General features: G+C 44.1%; 1 protein-coding gene across 1 annotated transcript; it reads right to left on the bottom strand.

Moving 5' to 3' along the window:
* Window positions 1–1,716: 1,716 nt before the first annotated feature.
* LOC137308863 (protein FRA10AC1-like) lies at window positions 1,717–24,697 on the bottom strand. Its single transcript, XM_067977312.1, has 11 exons — window positions 24,587–24,697; window positions 23,886–23,962; window positions 21,740–21,823; window positions 19,797–19,881; window positions 19,134–19,179; window positions 18,038–18,151; window positions 16,254–16,296; window positions 13,258–13,367; window positions 12,278–12,328; window positions 5,181–5,265; window positions 1,717–2,462 (listed from the first exon to the last, which is right to left on the bottom strand). Exons 1-11 carry the CDS (start codon window positions 24,695–24,697, stop codon window positions 2,420–2,422), a joined length of 849 nt encoding a protein of 282 aa, XP_067833413.1. The 3' UTR covers window positions 1,717–2,419.
* Window positions 24,698–26,302: the final 1,605 nt, after the last annotated feature.

Here is a 26,302-nt window from a genome sequence, read left to right as displayed (position 1 = left end):
ATGAAAAGAATTATTACTTTTAATACAATTTGCTCTCCAGAAATATGTTTCAGTTACTCAGCACTTTTTGGGGTTACTGGATGATGGCATTTAATTAATTAATGTGTTCATTCTGATCGGTCAATCTTCTAGATAGGTTTATGACGAAAATCCTATTACGGAAACCAGTTCTCCAACTTTCTGTCATTTAATTACACAATTGATTCTTAACCTCATTCTTCACCCTAACAGACACAGAAATAAACTTAATCAAAGTAATTTTCTGAAAACATGTCTGCGATTGGTGGCAATTCTGCTCAATTTATACCAGTGAACATTAGGCCACACGCCAAGGAATTCCACAGAATTGCAGTTACTGCAGAAACATGGCAATACTGTACCAGAGTATGCTGTACTTTTATGCTGAATCTTCTACAATAGGATTACATTTTAAGAAGGGCCTAGTGAATTAGTTTTACCTTTCTGTACTAAGTGGATCAGAAATCTTACAGCTGAGTGTTAATCCACATGCATTTTCACAGAACTTGTGGTACAACAAGACGATAATATATTATTTAGAGAAGTCTATAGGTTAGGATCAATATCAAAAGCCACAGTTAACTATTATGTTGGCAATAAAAGGTTATGTAAGACAGCACACTGACAGTGAAGTTAAGACTAAGATTTGCTTCATTTAACTGAATGAACAAATGGCAGGTATTGACTTTAAAAAAAAATGCAATGATTAGATTTGTGTAATCATAAGTGGATTATAATTATCAAGTATTCTTAATTTTGAAAGTATATATATTTTAATCATGGACTGAAAAAATAATTTCTGTATCTTTCTAATCAGTAATATAAGCAGAACTAGGGAAATGTACAGAACTAAATTTCATCAAATTTTTGAACTGCAATATTTTTCTTCAAGTATTTATCTAATTCCCTTTTAAATGTTTTTGACAGTCATTTGTAGTAAAGCATTCCATGCACCAACAATCCTGTGAAAAAATTCTTCATAATCCTTTTATGCTTCTATACTAATACTGAATTTATGCCCCCTTGCTACTGATTCACCAACCAGTAGAAATGATCTTTTTCAGAATTTTGAACACTTCTATTAGATCGCCCTTACCCTACTCTACTCTAGTGAATACAGCACTTTTTAGAAAAAAATAGTTTCTCACGAAAACGATATAATTTCCTGCCTGGCATCATCCTAGTTGTAACATCCTATGTTGTACCTCTTCCACTGCCCCAACATCCCATCATTAATGAGGTGCCCAAACCGCACACAATAATTTAAAACTGCGACCTAACCAATATCTCATACAAATTCATTTTCACCTCCTTGTTATATAACCTCCAGAATTACAAGTGACCTTTTACACCTGTAATCCTGCTTTTAAAGATCTAATTCCACACCTCGATTACTGTGTTCCTCCACTACAATAACAGCTTTAGCATTTGCATTCTATGCTCTTCTTCCCCAAAGTCTACTGCTTCACATTTGACTATGTTTGAACCGCATTTGCCTCATATCTTGCCAAGTCACCCAATCTGTACGTATTTGGCTGAAATCTTCCGCATTTTGCCTTACCCTAATTTGGTACTGTCAGTAATTCCCTCTATGATGCCCAAATCACTCGTGTATATGGAGAACAAGAAAGTATTGCCTCATGAGCCTGTGGGCAACAAACAGATTAGCTATACACTAAAAAAACTCAATTAAAAAACTCAAATTTGTGGTTTATTTATGAGGAAAGTACGACAGCACAATAAATGACATGCTGTTAAAACCAAAAAAAGTTACAAAAAAAACAGAATTCTTGTATCTGTACAGTTGGTTCTTCATTTAAAAAGAAAACCTAATATAATGCTACCTTCATACAATAAGCTGATAAGTCATTGGTTACATTATAGGATTTCATTCATAAATAATTCCCTCACCCACACTCAGAACAACTGAAAACAGTAAACAAATTAAAGTTAATAATTAAAGCTTTGTGATCTTGTTTCCCTATTTAAGGAACAAGACTATAGAGTTATTAAAAGGTATTTTCTATTCACTTGGAGCATTCTTACCATTGCAACTTAACAATTCAAAGTGGAGTATTGAAAACTTAAAAATGCCAGTGATTTCCCCAAGGTGAGCCCAACATTTCAGTACTGAACATAGCAACTCTTCTGTAAAAACTGTGTAGATAATATTTCTAGTTATGTTCACAACTCAGTGATTTGGATTCCTGGTATTCAAACTTTATCTTCAGGGTCTTTCGATGTTTAGATTTAAATGTGAAAAATAAAATTTGTTGCCTGTAAAAATTAAGTTTGAGTCCAGAAGGTAAATGAGATATTTTTGGAATAAGTAATGATTAAGCTTCTTCTGGAATAAATTGAATGATGTGATTAACCTTTCATATCCTCTTCAAAGCACAGGTTACAGAAACATGTCTTCAAAATATTCATCAAATTCATCCTCCCTGCAGATGAAGAACAGGTTTTAGTATAGTTTTCATTTCATTGCTTGACCTCCTGTGGCAAGAAAAAGTCCCTCCCTTCCTACAAGTGTCTCTACTCACCTCCACTCTCTGTTTCTTACTGCTTTCTTCTTGTCCTACTCTTTTTGACTCCCTTTTTCCATGCTTCCTCACATCATCATCGCTGTACCTGTCTCCAACTCTTTCATGCTCTTTCTGAAGTCTCTCTTTCCCTTGGTCACCTTTCTGTTTCCAACTATCTCTGCATGTCTGCCAGATACTCTCTCTATATATCGCTCCTTTCCCATCTTCCACTTTTTCTCTCTATATATTTGCAGTCCCATCCATTCTTTGTTCTTTTTTGAAAAATATCTTGCACCTCCCAGTGTGATCTGGAACGAGATTCACGCTTTGACTCGAATAGGTGCAGAAATTATTTAATCCGTCCATAGGTAAGAGGAAGGGGAGCAAGAGGGCCAGGGAGAGAGCAGATGTGATGCATCACCTCAGATTGGATGATCTTCCTGTAGATGTCATGCTGGATCTGGAGTTTTGGACCTGACCAGTATTAGAGTGGTCAAAAAAATGGTATGAACACACAGATGAGAGAGAAACTGGTGGGCTGGAAAGGAAAGAGGAGCCCAGGGCCTGGGGCTGCCACTGGATGTGGGTGGGATACAGTGGAGAGATAGAAAGAACCCACTCATCCACACTAACAAGGTTAGGAGGGAGAGATCAGCATCTGGAACTGCTATGAACTCGAATGGAGCTTTTACCACCTTGCAGAACATGTGCCTTCATAGTGAGGCTACCACTGCACTAGCAGGGAGGTTGGCTCCATAGGATGGCTAGGACTGCGAAGAGACTGAGCTTGGGCAAGGGGGGGCAGTACATAAGACCAAAGCTATTTGCATGGGGAGAGGCTGACAGCAGAGGCTCTGACTGGAGAATTTGACTGAGTGGGAAATTCTGCCTAGTAACCGCACGACCAATAATACATTAACAGTTCCCATGGTCTAATGATGTCTAAATACAAGACACAATCGTTATTAAGATGGATACACACCAACTAAATAGTTTTCACCCAGTTTATTTTATTCATAATCTACTGTTCGTAGGGAGCAATGGGGCTGATGCCTGTGGTTGGGATGGAGGGGGAGTGGGACAGAAAATGTTTGAATTTGTTTTCGCCATTCGTTACAATTCACATACTTGGGTGGATCACCTACCAAACTGGGAGAAATTACAATTATGCGTGTCTTTTGAAGAGGCTTCTGAGGCAGAATCACATGATTCTTCCCTTTGTGCACTATGCATGTCCCTGGATGGTTATTCAGTTCTTTTATCTCACGCTGCTGTTACCAGTATAATGGGTGTTCTCTCCACCATGACATAAGCCTTTTTCAGCTAAAATAACAACTTTGATGTTTTTGGCACAAGTTATCTCTGGACTTTTTTTAAATAAAAGTTTTGCAGGAATAAAACAGATAGTAATTATTTAAAAAAAATTAGCAATCCACACAGAAAAAGTTAACAATTGGTAACAAACATTCTAAATGTCAAAGGTTAATAGAAATTTTGCTACAGAAGGAGGATATTCAGCCTGCCGTGCCTGTATTGATGGTAGCTATGTCACTAGAGTTATCTATTTCTGCTGGAAGCACAGACTCATTAAAATCAAGTGCAGAAACTTGTTCTCCTTGGAACAGAGACGGTTGCGAGGAGATTTGATAGAGGTATTAAAATTATGAAGGGTCTAGACAGGGAGAAACTGTTCCCATTGGCAGAAGGGTCAAGAACCAGAGGATACAGATTGAAGGTGATTGACAGAAGAACCAAAGGTGATATGAGGAAAAACTGTTTTACACAGCGAGTGTGTTAGTGATCTGGAATGCACTGCCCGAGGGGGTGGTGGAGGCAGATTCAATCACGGCCTTCAAAAGGGAACTGGATAAGTACTTGAAAGGAAAAAAAATGCAGGGCTACAGGGATAGGGCAGGGGAGTGGGACTAGCTGGATTGCTCTTGCATAGAGCTGGCACAGACTCGATGGTGGGCCGAATGGCCTCCTTCCATGCTGTAACCTTTCTATGATTCTAACAGTGAAGAAAACAAACAAGATCTCAGGGTGTATAGCTAGACAGATAGAACACATATCCCAGAGAGTTAATAGTGTGCTTGTATACAAGCATTATTTCAGCTGCATGTGAAGGACTGTGCAATTTTGGTCCCATAATACAGTGGGGACATCCTGGCTTGGGAGAGGACACAGAACAAAGTAGCTGAACTGATACCAGGGGTTGGGCATCTAGTTACAAGAGACTAAGGAAATTGAAAATGCTTACACTGGAGAAAAAGCAAGATCTTATTGAAGTTTAAGATTCAGAGATAGATATAAACTGAACACTAATAAATAATTTGGCATAACCAAAAACTCAGAAGAGGGAAGGTGAACAGAGTTTAGATTTAATCATTTCCTATACAGGGTGGTGAATAAGGGGAGTAGACTGCCAAGGGAGACAGTGGAGGCAGACCATTTTGGTAAATTCATGCTTATGTGATGATCCTGAATTGTTGTGCGGCTTACATCCTTTTTAATTATCATTGCCACTGGGCTTTTTAATACCAGCATTATTTTGCAGATACTCCATTGCAAAATCTAGAATACTATGCTAGCGTTAGTTCCTAGCTTTTCAAATATAATATAAATAGTAAAACATACCTGGTCTTATCTTCAACATCCTGAGCTGGCCCTTTCCAGTATTCAGCCTCTGACGGATCATCTGCATCCTGTTTATCTTCTGACTCTGATTTAACAATTATATTTCAGAAATAAGAGCCAAAACACACTGAATAGTTACATTTCAATAGTACATCATGACAGAAATACAATGAATAGAAAATAAGCAAATAATGACAGGATTTCACTAATATGGCAGATTATTTTGCGATTTTAAAAAGTTTAATATTTTGAAGTAGCTGAAGTAAGAGCATTTGACTACATCAATTTGCTCACCAGAGGTAGGGTGCTGAACTGTTGTATTTGAGGCATTGACTCATTTCTGGGTACAATCATAGAATGACAGCACAGAAGGAGGCCATTTGGCCCATTGTGTCTATGCTACCCTTTGAAAGAACTATCCAATTAGTCCCACTCCCCTGCTCTTTCCCCATAGCCCTGCACATTTTTCCACTTCAAGTATTTATGCAATTCTCTTTTGAATGTTATTATTGAATCTGCTTTCACTATCCTTCTAGGCTGTGTATTCCAGATCATCATAACTTGCTGCAAATTTTTTCTTTCCCTCATGTCACCTCTGGTTCTTTTGCCAATTATTTTAAATCTGTATCCTCTGGTTACTGACCCTTCTGCCACAGGAAACAGATGCTAACAAGTCTATTATCAAACGCCTTTTGAAAGTCTATATACACAACATCAATCGCACTACCCCCTTTCCATTATTTCATCAAAGAACTCAATGGGTAAACACGGCTGAAGATCCTATTCATTCTGGAAGCACTGAAAGCATAGCTCACACAAGTTGCTGACTGGACCAACTTACTTAAAGAAAAGCACAACTGGATTGAACAGACACGCAATCAAGTTAATTTCTCAAACCAAGGAACAGTGATTTCTCAATGAAGCTTGTTAGAAATGACATCTAGTCCATTCTAAAGAATTGTTCAAGTTTTTATTAACATGAGAATTTTACTCAGCGGTAATTGGCTTAAATGTAAACAGCCTATTTCTAACAGAATGTTTACTGTTCCAATCTTTGCTGAAAACTGCAGTGAGTCACAACATTCCATTTCAAAATGCACTGATAATTAGTATGGCAGGCTCTCTGGAAAGATTGTAAAAGTGGCAACCACTACCTGCAGGAGCAGTCCTGCCCGTAGATGGCACTGTAAATGGCAGATTTCCATTTTAAATCCATGACAGTAACATTAGTTAGAACAGCTGGTTTCAATATTGCAAACCAACTTTTGGAAAATGTCCTGCACTTCCACGCTGTAGTCACCTGGTGGTGCTGCAACAGTCTCTTCCAGCACCTTATCTCAGGAAAGCTGAATAGGAGCCAGCCTCCTCGTCCTGAACTCAGAAAGCCGAATGGAGAATCTCTGCAAAGTTAAAGAACCTTCAGCACCCCCTCTGGAAGAATCCCTAACCCCAGAAAAATGTAAAGTAGATGTTTTTATCTTAATTCCCAAAGCTTTGTCCTTCCTAACCCCAATGTTTCTGTCATTTCAACTTTTGTAATGTCTTCACCTAGCTGCCTCTCCCAATGCGACACATCGCAAGTAGTTGAAAGAAACTTCACTCGGTGATCAGAATAACTATCATCCATTGAATCTCGTGCTCAGCGCCAAGGGCCATTGCCATAAGCAAGCCTTGCTCAAAATGAACAAAGTGTGACTCCATACGCATAATATCCGGCAACAGAGAGTTGCCCATTGTCCAAATACAATGGTTACTGTAATTTGCTTATTGGAAATAGCATGGGGCCCCTCATGTTCTCCTAGTCATCAGATAGCAGATGAATAATTACTACCAGACCATGCAACTTAGGTTATAATCTATGGATCAACTTCATTCAGAAGTAAACAATAGCAAAAGAACAGAAGCGAATTTCACTTAATTTCAGAATGTTGATCCACTGAACTTGTTACAAAAGAAACAAACAATTTTAAACTCCAGCAGATTTAAGAAACAAAAACTGTAAATGCTGGACATCTGAAACAAAAATAGAAAATATTGCCAATATACAAAAGGCCAGTAGGCATCTGTAAAGATGAAAAACATTTCAGGAGTAAGACCCATTGTCAGAATTGAAATTAGATATTGAATCCCCTTTGTAGGGCGCAGGACAGAGGACAGAGGAGGCGGGGGGGGGGGGGGGGGGGGGGCGGAGGACGGAGGAGGCGGGGGGGGGGGGCGGCGGAGGACGGAGGAGGAGGGGGGCGGCGGAGGACGGAGGAGGAGGGGGGCGGCGGAGGACGGAGGAGGAGGAGGGCGGCGGAGGACGGAGGAGGAGGAGGGCGGCGGAGGACGGAGGAGGAGGAGGGCGGCGGAGGACGGAGGAGGAGGAGGGCGGCGGAGGACGGAGGAGGGCGGCGGAGGACGGAGGAGGGCGGCGGAGGACGGAGGAGGGCGGCGGAGGACGGAGGAGGGCGGCGGAGGACGGAGGAGGGCGGCGGAGGACGGAGGAGGGCGGCGGAGGACGGAGGAGGAGGGGGGCGGCGGAGGACGGAGGAGGAGGGGGGCGGCGGAGGACGGAGGAGGAGGGGGGCGGCGGAGGACGGAGGAGGAGGGGGGCGGCGGAGGACGGAGGAGGAGGGGGGCGGCGGAGGACGGAGGAGGAGGGGGGCGGCGGAGGACGGAGGAGGAGGGGGGCGGCGGAGGACGGAGGAGGAGGGGGGCGGCGGAGGACGGAGGAGGAGGGGGGCGGCGGAGGACGGAGGAGGAGGGGGGCGGCGGAGGACGGAAGAGGAGGGGGGCGGCGGAGGACGGAGGAGGAGGGGGGCGGCGGAGGACGGAGGAGGAGGGGGGCGGCGGAGGACGGAGGAGGAGGGGGGCGGCGGAGGACGGAGGAGGAGGGGGGCGGCGGAGGACGGAGGAGGAGGGGGGCGGCGGAGGACGGAGGAGGAGGGGGGCGGCGGAGGACGGAGGAGGAGGGGGGCGGCGGAGGACGGAGGAGGAGGGGGGCGGCGGAGGACGGAGGAGGAGGGGGGCGGCGGAGGACGGAGGAGGAGGGGGGCGGCGGAGGACGGAGGAGGAGGGGGGCGGCGGAGGACGGAGGAGGAGGGGGGGCGGCGGAGGACGGAGGAGGAGGGGGGCGGCGGAGGACGGAGGAGGAGGGGGGCGGCGGAGGACGGAGGAGGAGGGGGGCGGCGGAGGACGGAGGAGGAGGGGGGCGGCGGAGGACGGAGGAGGAGGGGGGCGGCGGAGGACGGAGGAGGAGGGGGGCGGCGGAGGACGGAGGAGGAGGGGGGCGGCGGAGGACGGAGGAGGAGGGGGGCGGCGGAGGACGGAGGAGGAGGGGGGCGGCGGAGGACGGAGGAGGAGGGGGGCGGCGGAGGACGGAGGAGGAGGGGGGCGGCGGAGGACGGAGGAGGAGGGGGGCGGCGGAGGACGGAGGAGGAGGGGGGCGGCGGAGGACGGAGGAGGAGGAGGGCGGCGGAGGACGGAGGAGGAGGAGGGCGGCGGAGGACGGAGGAGGAGGAGGGCGGCGGAGGACGGAGGAGGAGGAGGGCGGCGGAGGACGGAGGAGGAGGAGGGCGGCGGAGGACGGAGGAGGAGGAGGGCGGCGGAGGACGGAGGAGGAGGAGGGCGGCGGAGGACGGAGGAGGAGGAGGGCGGCGGAGGACGGAGGAGGAGGAGGGCGGCGGAGGACGGAGGAGGAGGAGGGCGGCGGAGGACGACCCCGACGGAGGAGGACGACCCCGACAGAGGAGGACGACCCCGACAGAGGAGGACGACCCCGACAGAGGAGGACGACCCCGACAGAGGAGGACGACCCCGACAGAGGAGGACGACCCCGACAGAGGAGGACGACCCCGACAGAGGAGGACGACCCCGACAGAGGAGGACGACCCCGACAGAGGAGGACGACCCCGACAGAGGAGGACGACCCCGACAGAGGAGGACGACCCCGACAGAGGAGGACGACCCCGACAGAGGAGGACGACCCCGACAGAGGAGGACGACCCCGACAGAGGAGGACGACCCCGACAGAGGAGGACGACCCCGACAGAGGACGACGACCCCGACAGAGGACGACGACCCCGACAGAGGACGACGACCCCGACAGAGGACGACGACCCCGACAGAGGACGACGACCCCGACAGAGGACGACGACCCCGACAGAGGACGACGACCCCGACAGAGGAGGACGACCCCGACAGAGGAGGACGACCCCGACAGAGGAGGACGACCCCGACAGAGGAGGACGACCCCGACAGAGGAGGACGACCCCGACAGAGGAGGACGACCCCGACAGAGGAGGACGACCCCGACAGAGGAGGACGACCCCGACAGAGGAGGACGACCCCGACAGAGGAGGACGACCCCGACAGAGGAGGACGACCCCGACAGAGGAGGACGACCCCGACAGAGGAGGACGACCCCGACAGAGGAGGACGACCCCGACAGAGGAGGACGACCCCGACAGAGGAGGACGACCCCGACAGAGGAGGACGACCCCGACAGAGGAGGACGACCCCGACAGAGGAGGACGACCCCGACAGAGGAGGACGACCCCGACAGAGGAGGACGACCCCGACAGAGGAGGACGACCCCGACAGAGGAGGACGACCCCGACAGAGGAGGACGACCCCGACAGAGGAGGACGACCCCGACAGAGGAGGACGACCCCGACAGAGGAGGACGACCCCGACAGAGGAGGACGACCCCGACAGAGGACGACGACCCCGACAGAGGACGACGACCCCGACAGAGGACGACGACCCCGACAGAGGACGACGACCCCGACAGAGGACGACGACCCCGACAGAGGACGAGGACCCCGACAGAGGACGAGGACCCCGACAGAGGACGAGGACCCCGACAGAGGACGAGGACCCCGACAGAGGAGGAGGACCCCGACAGAGGAGGAGGACCCCGACAGAGGAGGAGGACCCCGACAGAGGAGGAGGACCCCGACAGAGGAGGAGGACCCCGACAGAGGAGGAGGACCCCGACAGAGGAGGAGGACCCCGACAGAGGAGGAGGACCCCGACAGAGGAGGAGGACCCCGACAGAGGAGGAGGACCCCGACAGAGGAGGAGGACCCCGACAGAGGAGGAGGACCCCGACAGAGGAGGAGGACCCCGACAGAGGAGGAGGACCCCGACAGAGGAGGAGGACCCCGACAGAGGAGGAGGACCCCGACAGAGGAGGAGGACCCCGACAGAGGAGGAGGACCCCGACAGAGGAGGAGGACCCCGACAGAGGAGGAGGACCCCGACAGAGGAGGAGGACCCCGACAGAGGAGGAGGACCCCGACAGAGGAGGAGGACCCCGACAGAGGAGGAGGACCCCGACAGAGGAGGAGGACCCCGACAGAGGAGGAGGACCCCGACAGAGGAGGAGGACCCCGACAGAGGAGGAGGACCCCGACAGAGGAGGAGGACCCCGACAGAGGAGGAGGACCCCGACAGAGGAGGAGGACCCCGACAGAGGAGGAGGACCCCGACAGAGGAGGAGGACCCCGACAGAGGAGGAGGACCCCGACAGAGGAGGAGGACCCCGACAGAGGAGGAGGACCCCGACAGAGGAGGAGGACCCCGACAGAGGAGGAGGACCCCGACAGAGGAGGAGGACCCCGACAGAGGAGGAGGACCCCGACAGAGGAGGAGGACCCCGACAGAGGAGGAGGACCCCGACAGAGGAGGAGGACCCCGACAGAGGAGGAGGACCCCGACAGAGGAGGAGGACCCCGACAGAGGAGGAGGACCCCGACAGAGGAGGAGGACCCCGACAGAGGAGGAGGACCCCGACAGAGGAGGAGGACCCCGACAGAGGAGGAGGACCCCGACAGAGGAGGAGGACCCCGACAGAGGAGGAGGACCCCGACAGAGGAGGAGGACCCCGACAGAGGAGGACGACCCCGACAGAGGAGGACGACCCCGACAGAGGAGGAGGACCCCGACAGAGGAGGAGGACCCCGACAGAGGAGGACGACCCCGACAGAGGAGGAGGACCCCGACAGAGGAGGAGGACCCCGACAGAGGAGGAGGACCCCGACAGAGGAGGAGGACCCCGACAGAGGAGGACGACCCCGACAGAGGAGGACGACCCCGACAGAGGAGGACGACCCCGACAGAGGAGGAGGACCCCGACAGAGGAGGACGACCCCGACAGAGGAGGACGACCCCGACAGAGGAGGACGACCCCGACAGAGGAGGACGACCCCGACAGAGGAGGAGGACCCCGACAGAGGAGGACGACCCCGACAGAGGAGGACGACCCCGACAGAGGAGGACGACCCCGACAGAGGAGGACGACCCCGACAGAGGAGGACGACCCCGACAGAGGAGGACGACCCCGACAGAGGAGGACGACCCCGACAGAGGAGGACGACCCCGACAGAGGAGGACGACCCCGACAGAGGAGGACGACCCCGACAGAGGAGGACGACCCCGACAGAGGAGGACGACCCCGACAGAGGAGGACGACCCCGACAGAGGAGGACGACCCCGACAGAGGAGGACGACCCCGACAGAGGAGGACGACCCCGACAGAGGAGGACGACCCCGACAGAGGAGGACGACCCCGACAGAGGAGGACGACCCCGACAGAGGAGGACGACCCCGACAGAGGAGGACGACCCCGACAGAGGAGGACGACCCCGACAGAGGAGGACGACCCCGACAGAGGAGGACGACCCCGACAGAGGAGGACGACCCCGACAGAGGAGGACGACCCCGACAGAGGAGGACGACCCCGACAGAGGAGGACGACCCCGACAGAGGAGGACGACCCCGACAGAGGAGGACGACCCCGACAGAGGAGGACGACCCCGACAGAGGAGGACGACCCCGACAGAGGAGGACGACCCCGACAGAGGAGGACATCCGACTCAGAAGCGATAGCGCTGCCACTGAGCCAAAGCTGACATCATATCCACAAGTTACTTTATCAGATTAAACCTGTACAGGGTTTTGTTGAAACAAATTTAGTCTTATGTATGCACAAAAGAAATTGCAACTAAAATTACTGACTGCATAAAGTAAAAAACACAAAGATATGTAACACTAAAAGCAAAAAATCCACAGAAACTATTGCTGCATCGCAGGCGTTGTTTCTGAAAAACTACCTTGGTCAGAATCATCATCACAGTTTTCTGTTCTGTTGGTGGAAGGTTTATCTGCATCAATAGAAAAAAAAATCATTTGTACCAATTGGCAACCAGTTAAACATGAGACTCAGCTGAATAATTTAAAACAGATAAAAATAGATAGAGGGCAAAGCCTCTCCCTATATTAAGGGGTGGACCACCCCAGTCCATCACCGGCATCTCCACATCACATATATGAAGGGGGCACTTTGGGCTCTCAACCAAGAGACCAGAGCTTTAATACCAAACTGAACTGCTATTCATACTCAAGCTTCCCCTGAAGGAGATACTTCAATAGTCTTATGGTCTATAATAACCCTGTTAACTGCATGGACCTTGCTATATCTTCTGTCAGTGACTGCTGCAAGGGTATCATTAGCCAGAGGAGTAGAGGGTAGCCTTGATCTCCTTACAGTCTGCCTTCGCCTTCAAATAAGATGGGCACATTCATAAAATGAAAGTATCAAGGCTGCTGCCTGGGAACCGGGCATTGACCTGTATGATAGTGTTACTGGTCACTGCCAAGTTTCACATTGATGGAATGGACCCCCTGTTCTGCTCACGTAGGCCCAGGTGGCCATATGGGTGCCAATAACCCCTGGACTCTTGAAAATCCAAAAATGTGGTGAAATTAGCCAGCCCCATCATACTGCTGATGCTATTGTGTGAAAAGGAGATGAAAGTGCTGGCTCTGCTGAACAATGCATCAGTCACCTGTTTGATACATTTGTGGATAGCAAACTACCTAATATTGCAAATAGCTCCTAAGCATAGCCTGGAAGGATCCAAAGGCGAGAGCCATGACTGCCATTGGCAGTTCCGTGTCTACGGTGGAAATGGTCTGCAGATGGCACAACTCAGTAAATTGGAACTTCCAGGTTGGCCATAAAATTCCTACCACTCTGTGCTTTTGTACAAAACTACTTTTGCTGACAAACTATAATTTTCTTGTCACCTACCCTTGCTTTTAGAACTGTGCTTCTCTGTGGACTTGGTTCTTTTTTCTGCTGGGGTATCAGGGTGGCATTCCTCTCTGTGTTTCCTTTTTGTTGCTTTTACTTCTTTCCTCCTTCATCAATTTTTAGTAATATAATGTAAAAATAAATATTGACTTCTGCAAAAATTGCACTGTCTATATTTTACACATATAAATGGTACTATTATTACCTCAGAGGTGAGAGTGTTACCACTGAGCCAAGGTGGTAGCATTCTCACCTCTGAGTCAGAAGATAACGGGTTTAAGCCCCACTCCAGAGACTTGAGCACAAAATCTAGGCTGACACTTCAGTGCAGTACTGCGAGTAAAATATTACATGGCACTATTTGAAGAAGAGCAGGGGAGTTCTCCCGGTGTCCTGGCCAATATTTAACCCTCAACAAACATCACAAAAATAAATTATCTGAATCTTTATCTCTGATGTTTGTGGGACCTTGCTGTTTGCAAATTGGTCGACACATTTCCCTACATTAAAACAGTGACAACATTTCAAAAATAATCAGTTGGCTGTAAAGCATTTTGAGATAATGGTAGTGACTTTATAGCACTAAGGAAGGGTGGTCCTGAAGTTGAGCAGTAGATTGGTGGGGCTTCTGCTATCTTGAAGGGAAGATGCTGGGATTTAGTAACAGGGGGAGGGGTTATGTGCTTTGGCAGTATTGAGAGTGTAGTCCGGTGGTCTGGAAGTTTGGAGAGAATCTTGTGGTTTGGGACTACTCACTGGGCAGCGATGATTTTTTTTAAAAACTACTCTTAAGGGATGATCCAAAGTTTAGCAGAATTTGGGGTTGGAATGTGGGATTTAGCTGACTCAAGAGTTTGGAAGTACTGGGGCAGGGTTCAAGTGTGGTAGTACCTGGTAGGGTACCAGGGCGTGGTACCATTGTGCCATAAAGAAGGTTATTTAGGTTGTGACAGCATTGGGAGAGGAATTCATGTTCTGGTATCACTGGGGAGAGCCATAGGGGATGGCTGAATTGACGAGGGTGGTCTGAAGGCCTGGTGGTACCGGGAGAGGGGCCAGAGATTTCCTGGCACTGGAAAATTCCTAGGGTGTGATTAAATTGAGAGTGGGGTCTTGGAGGGAGGTCTCAGGATCTGGTAGTGCTGGGGCAGCATTCTTGAGATCCAGCAGCAATTCTTATACTTGTAATTAGTTCAGTATTGTGATAATGTATTTTAAGGATATTAGGAAAATAAATGATAAGTTGAGCATGTTTTTCTGGAACATATTTTACTTTACCCTTTCCAAAAATTATGATTTATAAAGTTACATATTGGGATTAAAATAAAAGGTCGGCAAGATACTGACTCTTTAAACATGCCAGCAACTGAAGATACAAATACTGGAAGACTATATGTAAGGAGTCGCACAACACCAGGTTATTGTCCAACAGCTTTATTTGAAATCACAAGCTTTAGGAGCTTTGCTCCTTCGTCAGGTGAACTTCACCTTTTGATGAGTATATCACTGCAAGGCACGGACTTGCATGTGCTAAGGTTAGGTTTACTACTGTAATTTATTAAGCTTGTGGCCACAAGGTTTTAGTTTTACATTGCACTCTACCTCACAATTACAGCAAGCCTTTATTTCGGATACTCTCTATAACGGCCATTTGTATGTTTAACATATGTGAAACCACCACCACTTCAAAATGCCACTTTTGCCCTCAATGGGGAGAATACACAACTGGGAGCAGGACAGGAGAGATTGGGCCCAGGGCTTGGTCGGGGGGGAGGGTAGAACTGTAAGCGGACATTTCCATCCTTAACAGGGAGAATGACAACTGGGAGCACGGTAAGTGAATGGGCTAGGCACAGAGATACGGGTCCGGGTCGGTGTCGGAATGGGCTGGGAACAGAAAGGGTTGGGGTCTAGTTTGAGATTGAGGCTGGCATTGAAACTTCAAGAGAGCATTTTTAACCTTCAGTGGGGAGATCGCGCAGCTGGGAGTGCAGCAAGAGAGTGCGTTGGATGGGAAACAGGTGTGTGTCGGCACAGCGACTGGAACTTCAAAAGCGCACTTTCACCCTCAATAGGAAGAGAGCACTGCCGAGAGTAGAGTGGGCAATAGCAGGCCTTACAGGTTGCGGGAGAAAGAGGAACAGGACAGGAGACAGCAGGCCTGACAGGGAGCTCTTTAAACAATTTTAAAAGCAACTGAACAGAAACTGCTAGAAGCCAAAAAAGGGAAATTAGAAATATTGCACATATTCAAAGTTCATAATTTACATTCTGCGAACAGTCACAAGTCTGTGCAAAAAAAAAATCAGAATCAGGCCCAGGCTTAGGCATTAAGTAAAAACTTTAATGAAGATATTAAAAGCCAATTTAATGGATAAATTTAATTATGTTATTGTTTAATATGTAATTATTAAAAAACCCCATTTTAGATATTAGAAATTTGAGTTACTGAAAAAAACATGACAAATGAACAGTTTTCCTGAAAGCATTCTGAGTGATTTATGGTGAAAAAATAATGTAGCAAGTATTCTTGTAACAGGTAATTGTTACAGGTCACTGTTGTCATTTAACATTGGAATTCCCATTAAAGCGCAACCTAGTAGTGTGACAATAATAGTTATAGTTAAGTGTTACAGGTAAGTGTGTTGATATTTTAACACTAAAATTCCCATAGGAAATATTTACATCACTGGTTTCAATGAAGCACATGACCCATGTAACAATTTTAATATATTGTATAGAAAGATGGCATTTTAAATTTTTTTTTACTTCCACAGAACAGGAAGGATGTTGAAATAACCTTCTTCATTCATTTCAATTAAGGTTTCTTAAGCATAAGTGAGTTACATGATTGTTTAAAAATCAGCAATTCTGATAATTTGTAAGGATGCAGCAGATATATGATAACCATCATTAATATACAACGTGATATAAATATAGCCCATATATCTTTGCTTTTATTTTAAGCAATAATATAGAATAAGGTACGTTACCGGTGATGATAGTTCAACTTATAGGAGCATTCTGGGCACAATCCTATAAAGGAAATATAATTTTCAATTAAAACACAATTTCAGAAATAGACATAATTGACTAATAAATTAGAAAAATTAATACCAAAATTTAGTCTGCATGGCTTGACTACATTGTTTTATTGCATTTTTGCTGAATCACAATAGTCATACATTTATACATTGTTGCTGTAGTGTACAGAAAGTTTTGTTCAATGCACAGAGTGATAGGATTTGAACATTAATTCCTCAATCAACACCACCAAAACGAATGAATTAACTGGGCATTTATCTCACTGTTGTTTCTGCTGGATCGTGTTATGTGAAAATTGGCTGTTGTTTTTGTCCACATTACAACAGTAACAAAGTAGTTCATTAGCTGTGAAGCACTTTGGGACATTGTGATGACTTGAAAGTCAATATATAAAAGTGCCTTTCAAAAGTGCCTGTATTATATGTGGGATGTTGTTCATGTGCTAAGCAGCCTGGGGCTATAAGCCAGAAATAGAGCCTGATGTTTAATGAATTTCTACTCTTTCAGCCTCAGGTGATTAATTTATTTTTTCCAGATGGGGCTATTTTCCATAGCCTTGACCAAAATTGACTAGATGAGGAGTCTGCCTGCCACCACCAGTTAGGCTGCAGATAAATTTGTCAAGTGTCGAGTTTTGTTTACACAACTGTAATAAGATATTCTCATTACGCCAGGCTAACGTTGAATTAAGTGTCTTGTTTCACTGTTGAATGTGTACAGCAGGAGAGCTCAATGCAGCACGGGCTTGATGGACTGGATGGCCTCCTTCAGTGCTGTAACCACTCTATTGTTGTGGGAAAATCACCACTCGGAGTCAGACTTAAAGATTCAACATGCAGTTTATTGGACAAAGTACTTTGGGAGAAGAACTGGACGCTCCGCAGCGCACGCAGCTACCTTCTCAACTTCAAAATGGTTGTCATGCTTTTTTATACCTTTCAAATACAGACTTTCAACAGCTATTACATTATTAGTCTTGATTAGTTTACACATTAGCCAATTAGGCCCCTACAGCAACAATTGATCTCTAATCACATTAAAACAACTGTTATCAACTTAAGACAGTATGGTCTTTGTCTATTCAGTCTGGTTCTGTAGTTTTTATCAGCTCGTTGTGAATGTCTTTTGTAATTCCAGACTGTAAGTCAGTTTTCTGAATACACAAACTCAGCATTTTTAAATGTCTTTTCCCACAGTCGCAGAATCCATTTTGTTTAGTAGTCATATGTTATGTTTAAGCTTTTAATTATGGTTAGTCTGATCTGCGCAAATCGCATTTCAGTGTGGTCTTGGGGCATTGATCGCAGCCATGCACACAATAGTCACTTCATCTTTGCCTTTAACCCAACAGCTTAAATTTTACTCTAACACTATGAATACATAATACTACATATTGTCCTATAATTCACATGAACATAGAAGCCGAGGAAGGCAATTTTGTTACCTTTTCCTGAAAATGGGAGTCGCAAGTTTCACAACTTAAGCATTTTTACATTTTAAATTTAAGTAAATAATCATATTAGCAAGCAACGGTATAGCAGCAAAGTATGATGGTTAACAGCACAAGATCAGCTGATCAGGCAAATAATAATACAAACTAGATATGACCGCCTGGCCCTGCAGATTAACTAAGTGCAAGGGCAGCAACAGATTTGTTTCCAGATCTCAAACTAGACTAATAAACTCTGCCACACCCAAATGTAGTAATAAGATGATAAAAGATGTGACTTACTCAGTTTCACAAGGGCATTCCTTTTCTCCCCATGTTCATTGTAACCAAAGTTAACCTCCCAACTTTTCAGTCCTTCTTTCACATCACAATATTTGTTTCCACAGCAAAACTGACCTGAAGTGGGAAAATTATATTAACAAACTTTAACTTATTTAAAAAAACATTGCTACTTGGTGGTATTTTCATTCTGTCAATTCTTCTTGATATCAGTATTTCGACTGTGTAGAGTTTTAGTACTGACATTACAATGGCAATATATAAGTTGGAAGAATAGTATAACTTTTCCGTAATTGTAAATTCTCAATTAATTTTAGGTCTTGTATGTAAAACAAATGCTAGAACAACAAATTATACTATTTCTCTTTATAAAACGCATGTAGCATTAATTTCTGTTCATATGCAAGTTGAGTAAGAGAGCTGTATTCTGCATCTAGTTGTGCTATACATTAGCAGGACAACAGGAGAACTCCCCTGCTCTTCTTCAAATAGTGGGATCTTTTATGTCAACCTGAGAGGGTGGACGGGGGCCTCTGTTTAATGTTTCATCTGAAAGACAGCACCTCTGACAGTGCAGCACTCCCCCAGCACCACATTAGAGCGTGAGCCTAGATTATATGCTCAAATCTCTGAAGTGGAGCTTGAACCCATGACCTTCTGACTCAGAGGCGAGAGTGCTACCACTGAGCCAAGGTTGACACCTTGTACAAAATTTGTACAATGCTGAAAGATCCAGAAATAAACACTGTACAAATGTAGATGGTTTTGTCTGAATTTTATGTTCAAGTTGATAAATGGTAGATATAGAAGAACACAGTAGTACTGGTGCAACATTTCTCCATTTCCCTCTCCCAGATTGTCAACTTAGTGTCATTTACTGGTAATTTTGTGCTGTAGACTCATACTCTACAAAGAACTGGATTAAGATTGTCCAAACTCATTTATGTAAGACTCTTGCAACCACCAAATAGAAGAGACTTTCATGGTCATCGTAGCAGCATGGGCTGGACTTGAATCAGATTTCAAAAATGAAAGGCAAGTGTCTAACCCATTGCACCAACCAGTCCCATTGTTTATTTAAACATTGGAAAAACATTACCTTTTCCTGAAATCACTTCTTTATCCACTCGCCATCGAAATCCAAACTGTCAGATGAGAAACTGATACTAGTAAAATGGAAGATACTATAGTCAAGATAATTAAAATATAATTAATATAAGGAACATACTGGTTAATTTAATTAAAGTAAAAAGTTACCATAGAACCATTTGATGACTGACATACATTTAAACAGTATTTACCTGCAATTAGTTTTTTTGAATTTCTATTCAAAGCATTACTTTTTTATTGTAATGTTACTACTTAGTGATTCAGCCCTAGGACTAGCTTTGCTGGGTTAAGAAACATTTCTCATTATAAAAGTATAAAGGCTTGTATCACTAATATCATTAGATATCGATCTTCTATAGTGGTAACAGTCTTGCGTTTAGCTCGCATCCAGAGGATGGAGGAAAATGCTTGTAAGTGTGGGTGTATTTCTCTGACCTCCCAGGGGCCATCTGTTCAGCTGATATAGCGTCAGCCATTTTGTTCCCTCCCAGACGCTTTCTGCCTTCAGTTTATCAAACAGTTCTATCATAACATTTTAGTGTGAAATTACTACTTTTGCTTCCTTGTATAAAATGATTATAATTGCCAAATTAACATTTTCAGCCTATGTATATTTATAAATAAAGTGTCATCACATTTTTCAGATACATACCTTATTGTGTTTGTATCTGCTCAAATCAGCAATACAATATTCTTTGAATAATTTATCATAGTATTTCTTTGCCAATGTTTTCTCCCTAAAAGATGAAAAAACCTTGTTCAGAATATTCTAAAGGGAAAGGAAACCATTTTTATTTATTTATGCTTCAATGCAAAATTAGAATTTCCTTCAAGTCAACATGCTTTCCCTCAGTTTCTTGGTCTAGAACAGGCAGCTATCCATCTATATAGTTAAAATTCAGGCCTCTTTCTCCAGCAGTACAGACCTCAATCCACTGCAAACCAAGTTCCACCAGGTCCCAGACCTTCTTTTGTCTCTATCCCCAAATGTTCCCAGACTGCAGAACCACTTCCAATGCTGCTAGTCACCAGCCCCCTTCAGTAGTGCTGGTTCTCAGCCCCTCCATCCCTGAATATTACCAGATCCCAGTGTGATGAAAATGGGGATCCATCCTGTTTCAAATGATAACATTTCTATGTTATATCTTTTTATTGAAATTTTAGCTGGGATAAAAATTGATAAATTTAACCTGCTTTCTGTTAAGTGTTTTCTAGAAGAGTGTGTGTGTGTGTAGCTTGACTGAATACACACAATTCTGTCTTACACATTAATGGCAACAGACATTCTCTCCTACTTGTGAAAAATGTTGATTGCCCCAATGGCTTTTGAATTATAGCTAATCAAATTGTGGTTCCTTTAAATGAAGTGGAGATGCCGGTGATGGACTAGGGTTGACAATCAGGTGACGAAGGAGGAAGCCTCCGAAAGCTTGTGGAATTTAAAATAAATTTGTTGGACTATAACTTGGTGTTGTAAAATTGTTTACCTTTAAATGAAAGGATTATTTTATTTTGTAGACAGCAAACAGGGGTTAGAGAATGTGAGTTTGGAGACGCAATCGTCATTTTAACGGCTGAGCCATCAAAAAATAATCTCTGCGGGTCACAGGCTTGGTGTTTGATTTGCAAAGAAGTTGGTGCAGAATTCTCTTCCCAGGAAATGTCAAGGCCTTTAATCAGGCATACAAGGCCTAAAAGAGATGTGGACCATTATTCAATCAGACGATACCATGTTCAAGCTACTCCAATGTGGCTTTGAAGCTGACTTGATTACCAACTCTATTCTTGGAGGCCTCTTTAGGATGTGGTAAATACAAGACGCCGCTGGCCAAGTCTACAGTTAATTCAGATCCATTATATTTCCAGGTCATTAAGGCAAGGCACAGTCATGGCATACATTTATGTAAAACCTCATCAAAAGACTTAGTTTAAAAATTGAGAATCTCAAAATAATGTTATGTTGAACTCAGAAAACAGTTTAAAAGGTACCAATGAAAGTTGGGTACCATGCTGCTCAATTTTAATTCCTGATTTATAAACCATTCATAGTTTAGCATGAAACATGTGGTCAATCAGTGCGGTGTTTTTCTACTACTGTCAAGTCTGCATTGTGTGCTAGGAGCTTGTTGAAGAAATCAGTAGACTACAATTCCAGTTAACGGCAGCAGAACTGCTCAACAGCTCTTGTAGTGATGCTAGAACTGATGGAACAGTATTTCAAGTCTTGTTAAACGATTAAAAATTCCATTATTTTGATTTAGATCTCTACATGACTTCATAATAAGATTTTTAAACACAATGGTAATTAATACTCCTTACAAGGGTCAACATCAAGGAACTAAACAGTATGCTATTAAATAGACACACCTGACTAAATTATTACTAACATCTTTTTAAGAGTTTCACGAAAAAGTTGAAAGATATTGAACAGAGATACAATTTAAGCAAAAATGGTACAAAGTATTATTTTTTCCCTTTACTCTTTACTAGCCCAAGCTTATGTTTTCTGCAGTGTAAGCTGTAACTAAAACAGTAAATGTAAAAGATTAAAGGACAAAAACTATCCTTAAGCATTTGGTAAAAAGCACTGATTACCAAGTCATATCAGCCTCATCGTCTTCTGTCCATAAGAACCTATGGTTTTCTTTTATCACATCCAGGTCTGTTTTATCATTTATCCTGCCAACAAAAATGTTCAGTGGACTCAGTAATCATGGAGACTTAAAATGCAAAAACAAAATAAAGCATGTTGCGGGGTTCAAAAATAGCACTGGTACATTAAATCAAGGCCAAGAATTGGAGCAGCAATGTAGCAGAGAAACTGGTTCTTTTGTTGAGCAACACAAGTCAAATGGAGCCCTGCACAATTTCTGGTACAATCACAAGTCTTTACAAGACAATGCCAGCTAAAGGTTTGTACATTTTACCTCACTGGTAATATTAACTAACTGTCAAGTGTTGAAGTTTGAAATTTACACTTCCATAGTGTTCTTCTTAGGCTGCAAATTTAAAGACAAGATTCAATTAGAATATTGTCCTTTAGTGATCCAATAATAGTAAACAGATGTTGAGCTGAAGCAGCACTACACCCAACAAACTGCTTTGGTGAGGTTTTTATTTTAATACTTTGGTTGCACAGACTGGTGTAATTGACATCAAGGTTTACATATAATAATGTCTTCGTTTTTCCTCAGTAATTTTCTTTCATCCAGGTCGAATACACAGTTTTATATTACTAATAAACAAACAGTCTACAGCATTATACATACATGACTTTTTTAAAAAAAACATTTTAATTTGCTGGTGATCTAGTTGTTTTTGCTGCAGACCAGTGGATATATTTACTATTCAGTAGATTTTAATTTCAAGCTCTGATAAAGGATTCTGAACATTCTTTTTATTTGTAATGTTCTGTATTTCTTTACAGATTGATTACTGAAAGGTATACAGTAACAATAATATCACTTAAATTTTTAATACATTTTTACAAAGTACCAATTTGCATTTTACTAAGCCAAATATTTAGCCAACTAGTGCTGGTAATGCTTGTAATTCAAACCTAAATAAGAGTTTTCTACAACTTTAGGTTATGCATAATAATATATTCCCTGTAACACAGTGAAATTATTCTTGATATGATGGCTGTTCAAATAACTCTTCTATGCAGTCTGCAATGACATCTCCAGCAGCAAAGAGCCAATAGTAAAACAGTGCTAAATAGTGGCCCAGAATTTGCTGTCAAAATAACGGTGAGGCTAATGGCGATCACCGTTATTTATGTGCAAATTGCACAGCAACTTCAGGTGAGGGCAGGTGCACGGTTAAACGCGGAAATCCAGAAGTTGCAGTCCAAGATGAGCCACTCCACCATTAGCTTTGAGAAAATGGCATGTCGCTGTCTGCCTCAGCATTCAAATGCATTCAAAGGCGTGAAGTTGCTGTATTTGCACAGTTGATATGAACTAAACTCATCACAAAAAGTTAAGTCTTGTCCATTTCAAGTGTAAGTACCTTTTTAATGATGTGACAAGTGTTAATTACTGCCAGCTTGGCCTACTCCTGCTTCTATTTCTTATGTTCTGTCAACCGCTCTGGCACTGAAAATTAACTATTACAATTGTGGAGTCTCAATCCTTCAGGTTTTAGTAGTTGTTATGGATTTAAAAAAAATTTTTTTTTTTTAAATTCTTTGTCTCTTTTTTTCTCCCTCTTAATCTAATCTTTCTTTCCCTCTCTTTATTTTGCTTTCTGTACCTGATTTTACGTTGAACTCACCATTCTAACTTACACGTTCTTCTCAGTCCTTGCACTGTTAATTTCACAATTCTTCAATCTGATTGGTTATAAAGATACACAGTTGCTTGCCCTGTTCACTCAGGTCCCAGATGCCTTGTAGAGGGTGCCACGCCGTTTCCATCTCGCACTTCCAGCAACTTGCGACGCAAAATATCATGGAGGTTAAACAGGCAAGAGCAAGTCTAACTAAATGCGGGCGCCGGTCGTTGACCAGCTACAGCAAATTCTGGGCCAGAGTCAAGTTTGTACAAATATTTTTAAAAATGAAATGTATTCTAAGGTAGTAACACATTTAGGGAGTTGAAATGATGTTGATAAACAGCTTGAGCATTACTCTCACAGTTGATAATATTATCTCGGCCTGTCGATACCAAGGAACACATTGCAGATTGAGCATTATCCTGTATGAATTAATTACTGAGTTGCTTCATAGTTGATTACTTACGCTGATCTCTTTAAGTCTTCTTTCGAGCCACCATAATATAGCAAATAATCATTGATGTATTTCTTGTGTCTTGCATACTTGGAAAAAAGTTAAGGAAAATGCCACAATTCTGCAGATGGCACCAAAAGACACACAGTATTACTTCTGTAATTAGAATGCAACACACAGCAACAAGAATGGAGCACTGGATGTTGATCCCACAACCTTCTGACTCAGAGGTGAAAATGCTACCACTGAGCCAAGGCTGGCACCTTATCAAGAAGTATAATACCACCACACACAACCACTGGGTAATACATCTAGTACACAATAATTTTCAAATTTTAACAATCTATCATTAAAACCAGCAAATAGAAAGCAGGGTATCTACAGCTGTTTACTATGAAGCAGTATAAAAGCTCCTCAGATAACAGAGTTTCAAGTGTCTCATCGCCAAATCGAAAACAGCGTTTTATAGAAATTATTCTCGCTGCTGAAAATACTCATTTGATCTGTAGAATTGCCATTGTGTACAGGAGACAATTACACAATATTTGTAGCTAAGATCACCATGCCTGCCCAAACCTTGCGGCAAAAAGTTATATCTCTCACTCCACCAATGCCAGATTGTTATTGTCGTGCATGCAGAGGCAAGTGATTGTGAAACAGATGTCTGTATTGCCAGATTCACCTCCTGTGTCTGCGATTTCCATCAGACTCACCGACATTGGTTTTGTTGCAGCTGAAGTATCTGGAAGTGTTGTTGTCCCAGAGAGAGATTCAAAGTCACAAGGACAACAGTTTTCCATCAACTGTTCCAACAATTTTCCCATGCTAACAAGTGCAGGCATTAAGAAAAATATCTACATCTATGTCTGAAAAACTACCTCCGGGTTCTTGCAGTGTTTCACTTAAATTATTAAACCAGCGCTCCACTATCCTGTTTCTTATAACCAAAGCAAGGACTTTGACTATAGGCGTATTCAGGGCATCCAAGTAACTATCTATAACCTTCATGGCAGCATCAGCTGTGAGATGGTTAACATCTCTACACTGTAGAACTTTTACAGCCAATTTGATTAGTTGAGATGCAGCCACTATCTGATTAATTGCTTCAGAAATAAGGACCATGTTGAAATGACATTTCAGATCAATAACATTCTTTGAACTAATACGAGTTCCCGTTTATGTTTCTTCGTAGCATATCTCTGAAGCATGTCATTTTCCACAGGAAAGTTGACAACATTTCTCATCCTTTTAATGAGAATGAATATCATCACGTACCAAAATGATTATGTCATAAAAGTTGCAACAAAAGTGTCGTTGAGGCCCTCTCAACTTCTTCAACACTGGTATACTGATCCTCATCGCATTTACAATGATTGCTGTCACCGCTGTCCCATTCGGCTTGATCATCTACAGCTTTGGAGTTGGACTCATCGAACAACTTAGGAATGAAATGGGGATGGGGGCTACCAGCTTTGTTGCTGTTGTACAATATGTCTAGCACTACAAGTTGCATTACATGTGCCTGAGTTGCTGTTTAACTTTGAGAAGTCTACCAACTTTTACCATCATACTGCAACTGTCAATTGTGATGCATACAATGCCATTTGACAGAGGCCAAATGATTTGAGCCTCACTTCAAGCAGCTGGATACTTTTTTGGTTGCACAGTACCATTAACATTCATATATCTTCTGTGTTTCATATATCTTCCAGTTTGTGTTGAGGTCCATTCTCCCTAATTCAGGATGAATGTGCCACCTTTTCCCGTGAGCCAGTATATCAATCATTACAAAAGATCCATTCGCAATTATCTTCATAATGCGCACTGACTTTTGCAAAATTAATCTTTCATTTGTAACACTGCTGGAAGGTCAGGTGAGGAACAAAACAACCGTAATGGCAAACCATCTCTTGCAATCACATGTCCAAGTGTTGCTTGAAAAATATTTTCATCAGTTATGCGCTTTATCGTTGCAACATATGATGCAGTCTTCAAAGTAGTTATCAACAAGATTAGTATGGATAACTGTTGTTCTTTTCCATAAGTAGAACCATCACTGATCTTCAAGATTTGTTGGCATATTTTCTCTTTACTCAATTATATAAGGATAGCAGTCAACTCTTTTTCCTTAAAGTGGCATATTCCTCCTGAATTGCATTCTTCAAAGAGAGCAGAGCCATCACCAATCTTTTAAATATCTGTATTCTATGTACTTTTATTATCTTCTTCACTTCAATTTTACACACCAAATCTGCACTAAATGTTGCTGTTGGGTGAAAAGATCGCCAACAGTAGCAATGTCACTTCATATAAGGAAATTCAAAGTGCAGTTGTTTCTCCTTTAATGAACTTTGTTCCGTACATTGCTTCACTTCTAGAATCTCAAAGTCTTGGCATCGGAAGCTGCAAATCCCAAGAGCTTGGGTCCA

The sequence above is a fragment of the Heptranchias perlo genome, unplaced genomic scaffold (assembly GCF_035084215.1).
Source record: "Heptranchias perlo isolate sHepPer1 unplaced genomic scaffold, sHepPer1.hap1 HAP1_SCAFFOLD_1412, whole genome shotgun sequence".
Taxonomy (NCBI): Eukaryota; Metazoa; Chordata; class Chondrichthyes; order Hexanchiformes; family Hexanchidae; genus Heptranchias; species Heptranchias perlo.
Note: the sequence above shows the minus strand (reverse complement) of the source record. Positions and strands in the feature narration are given on the sequence as shown.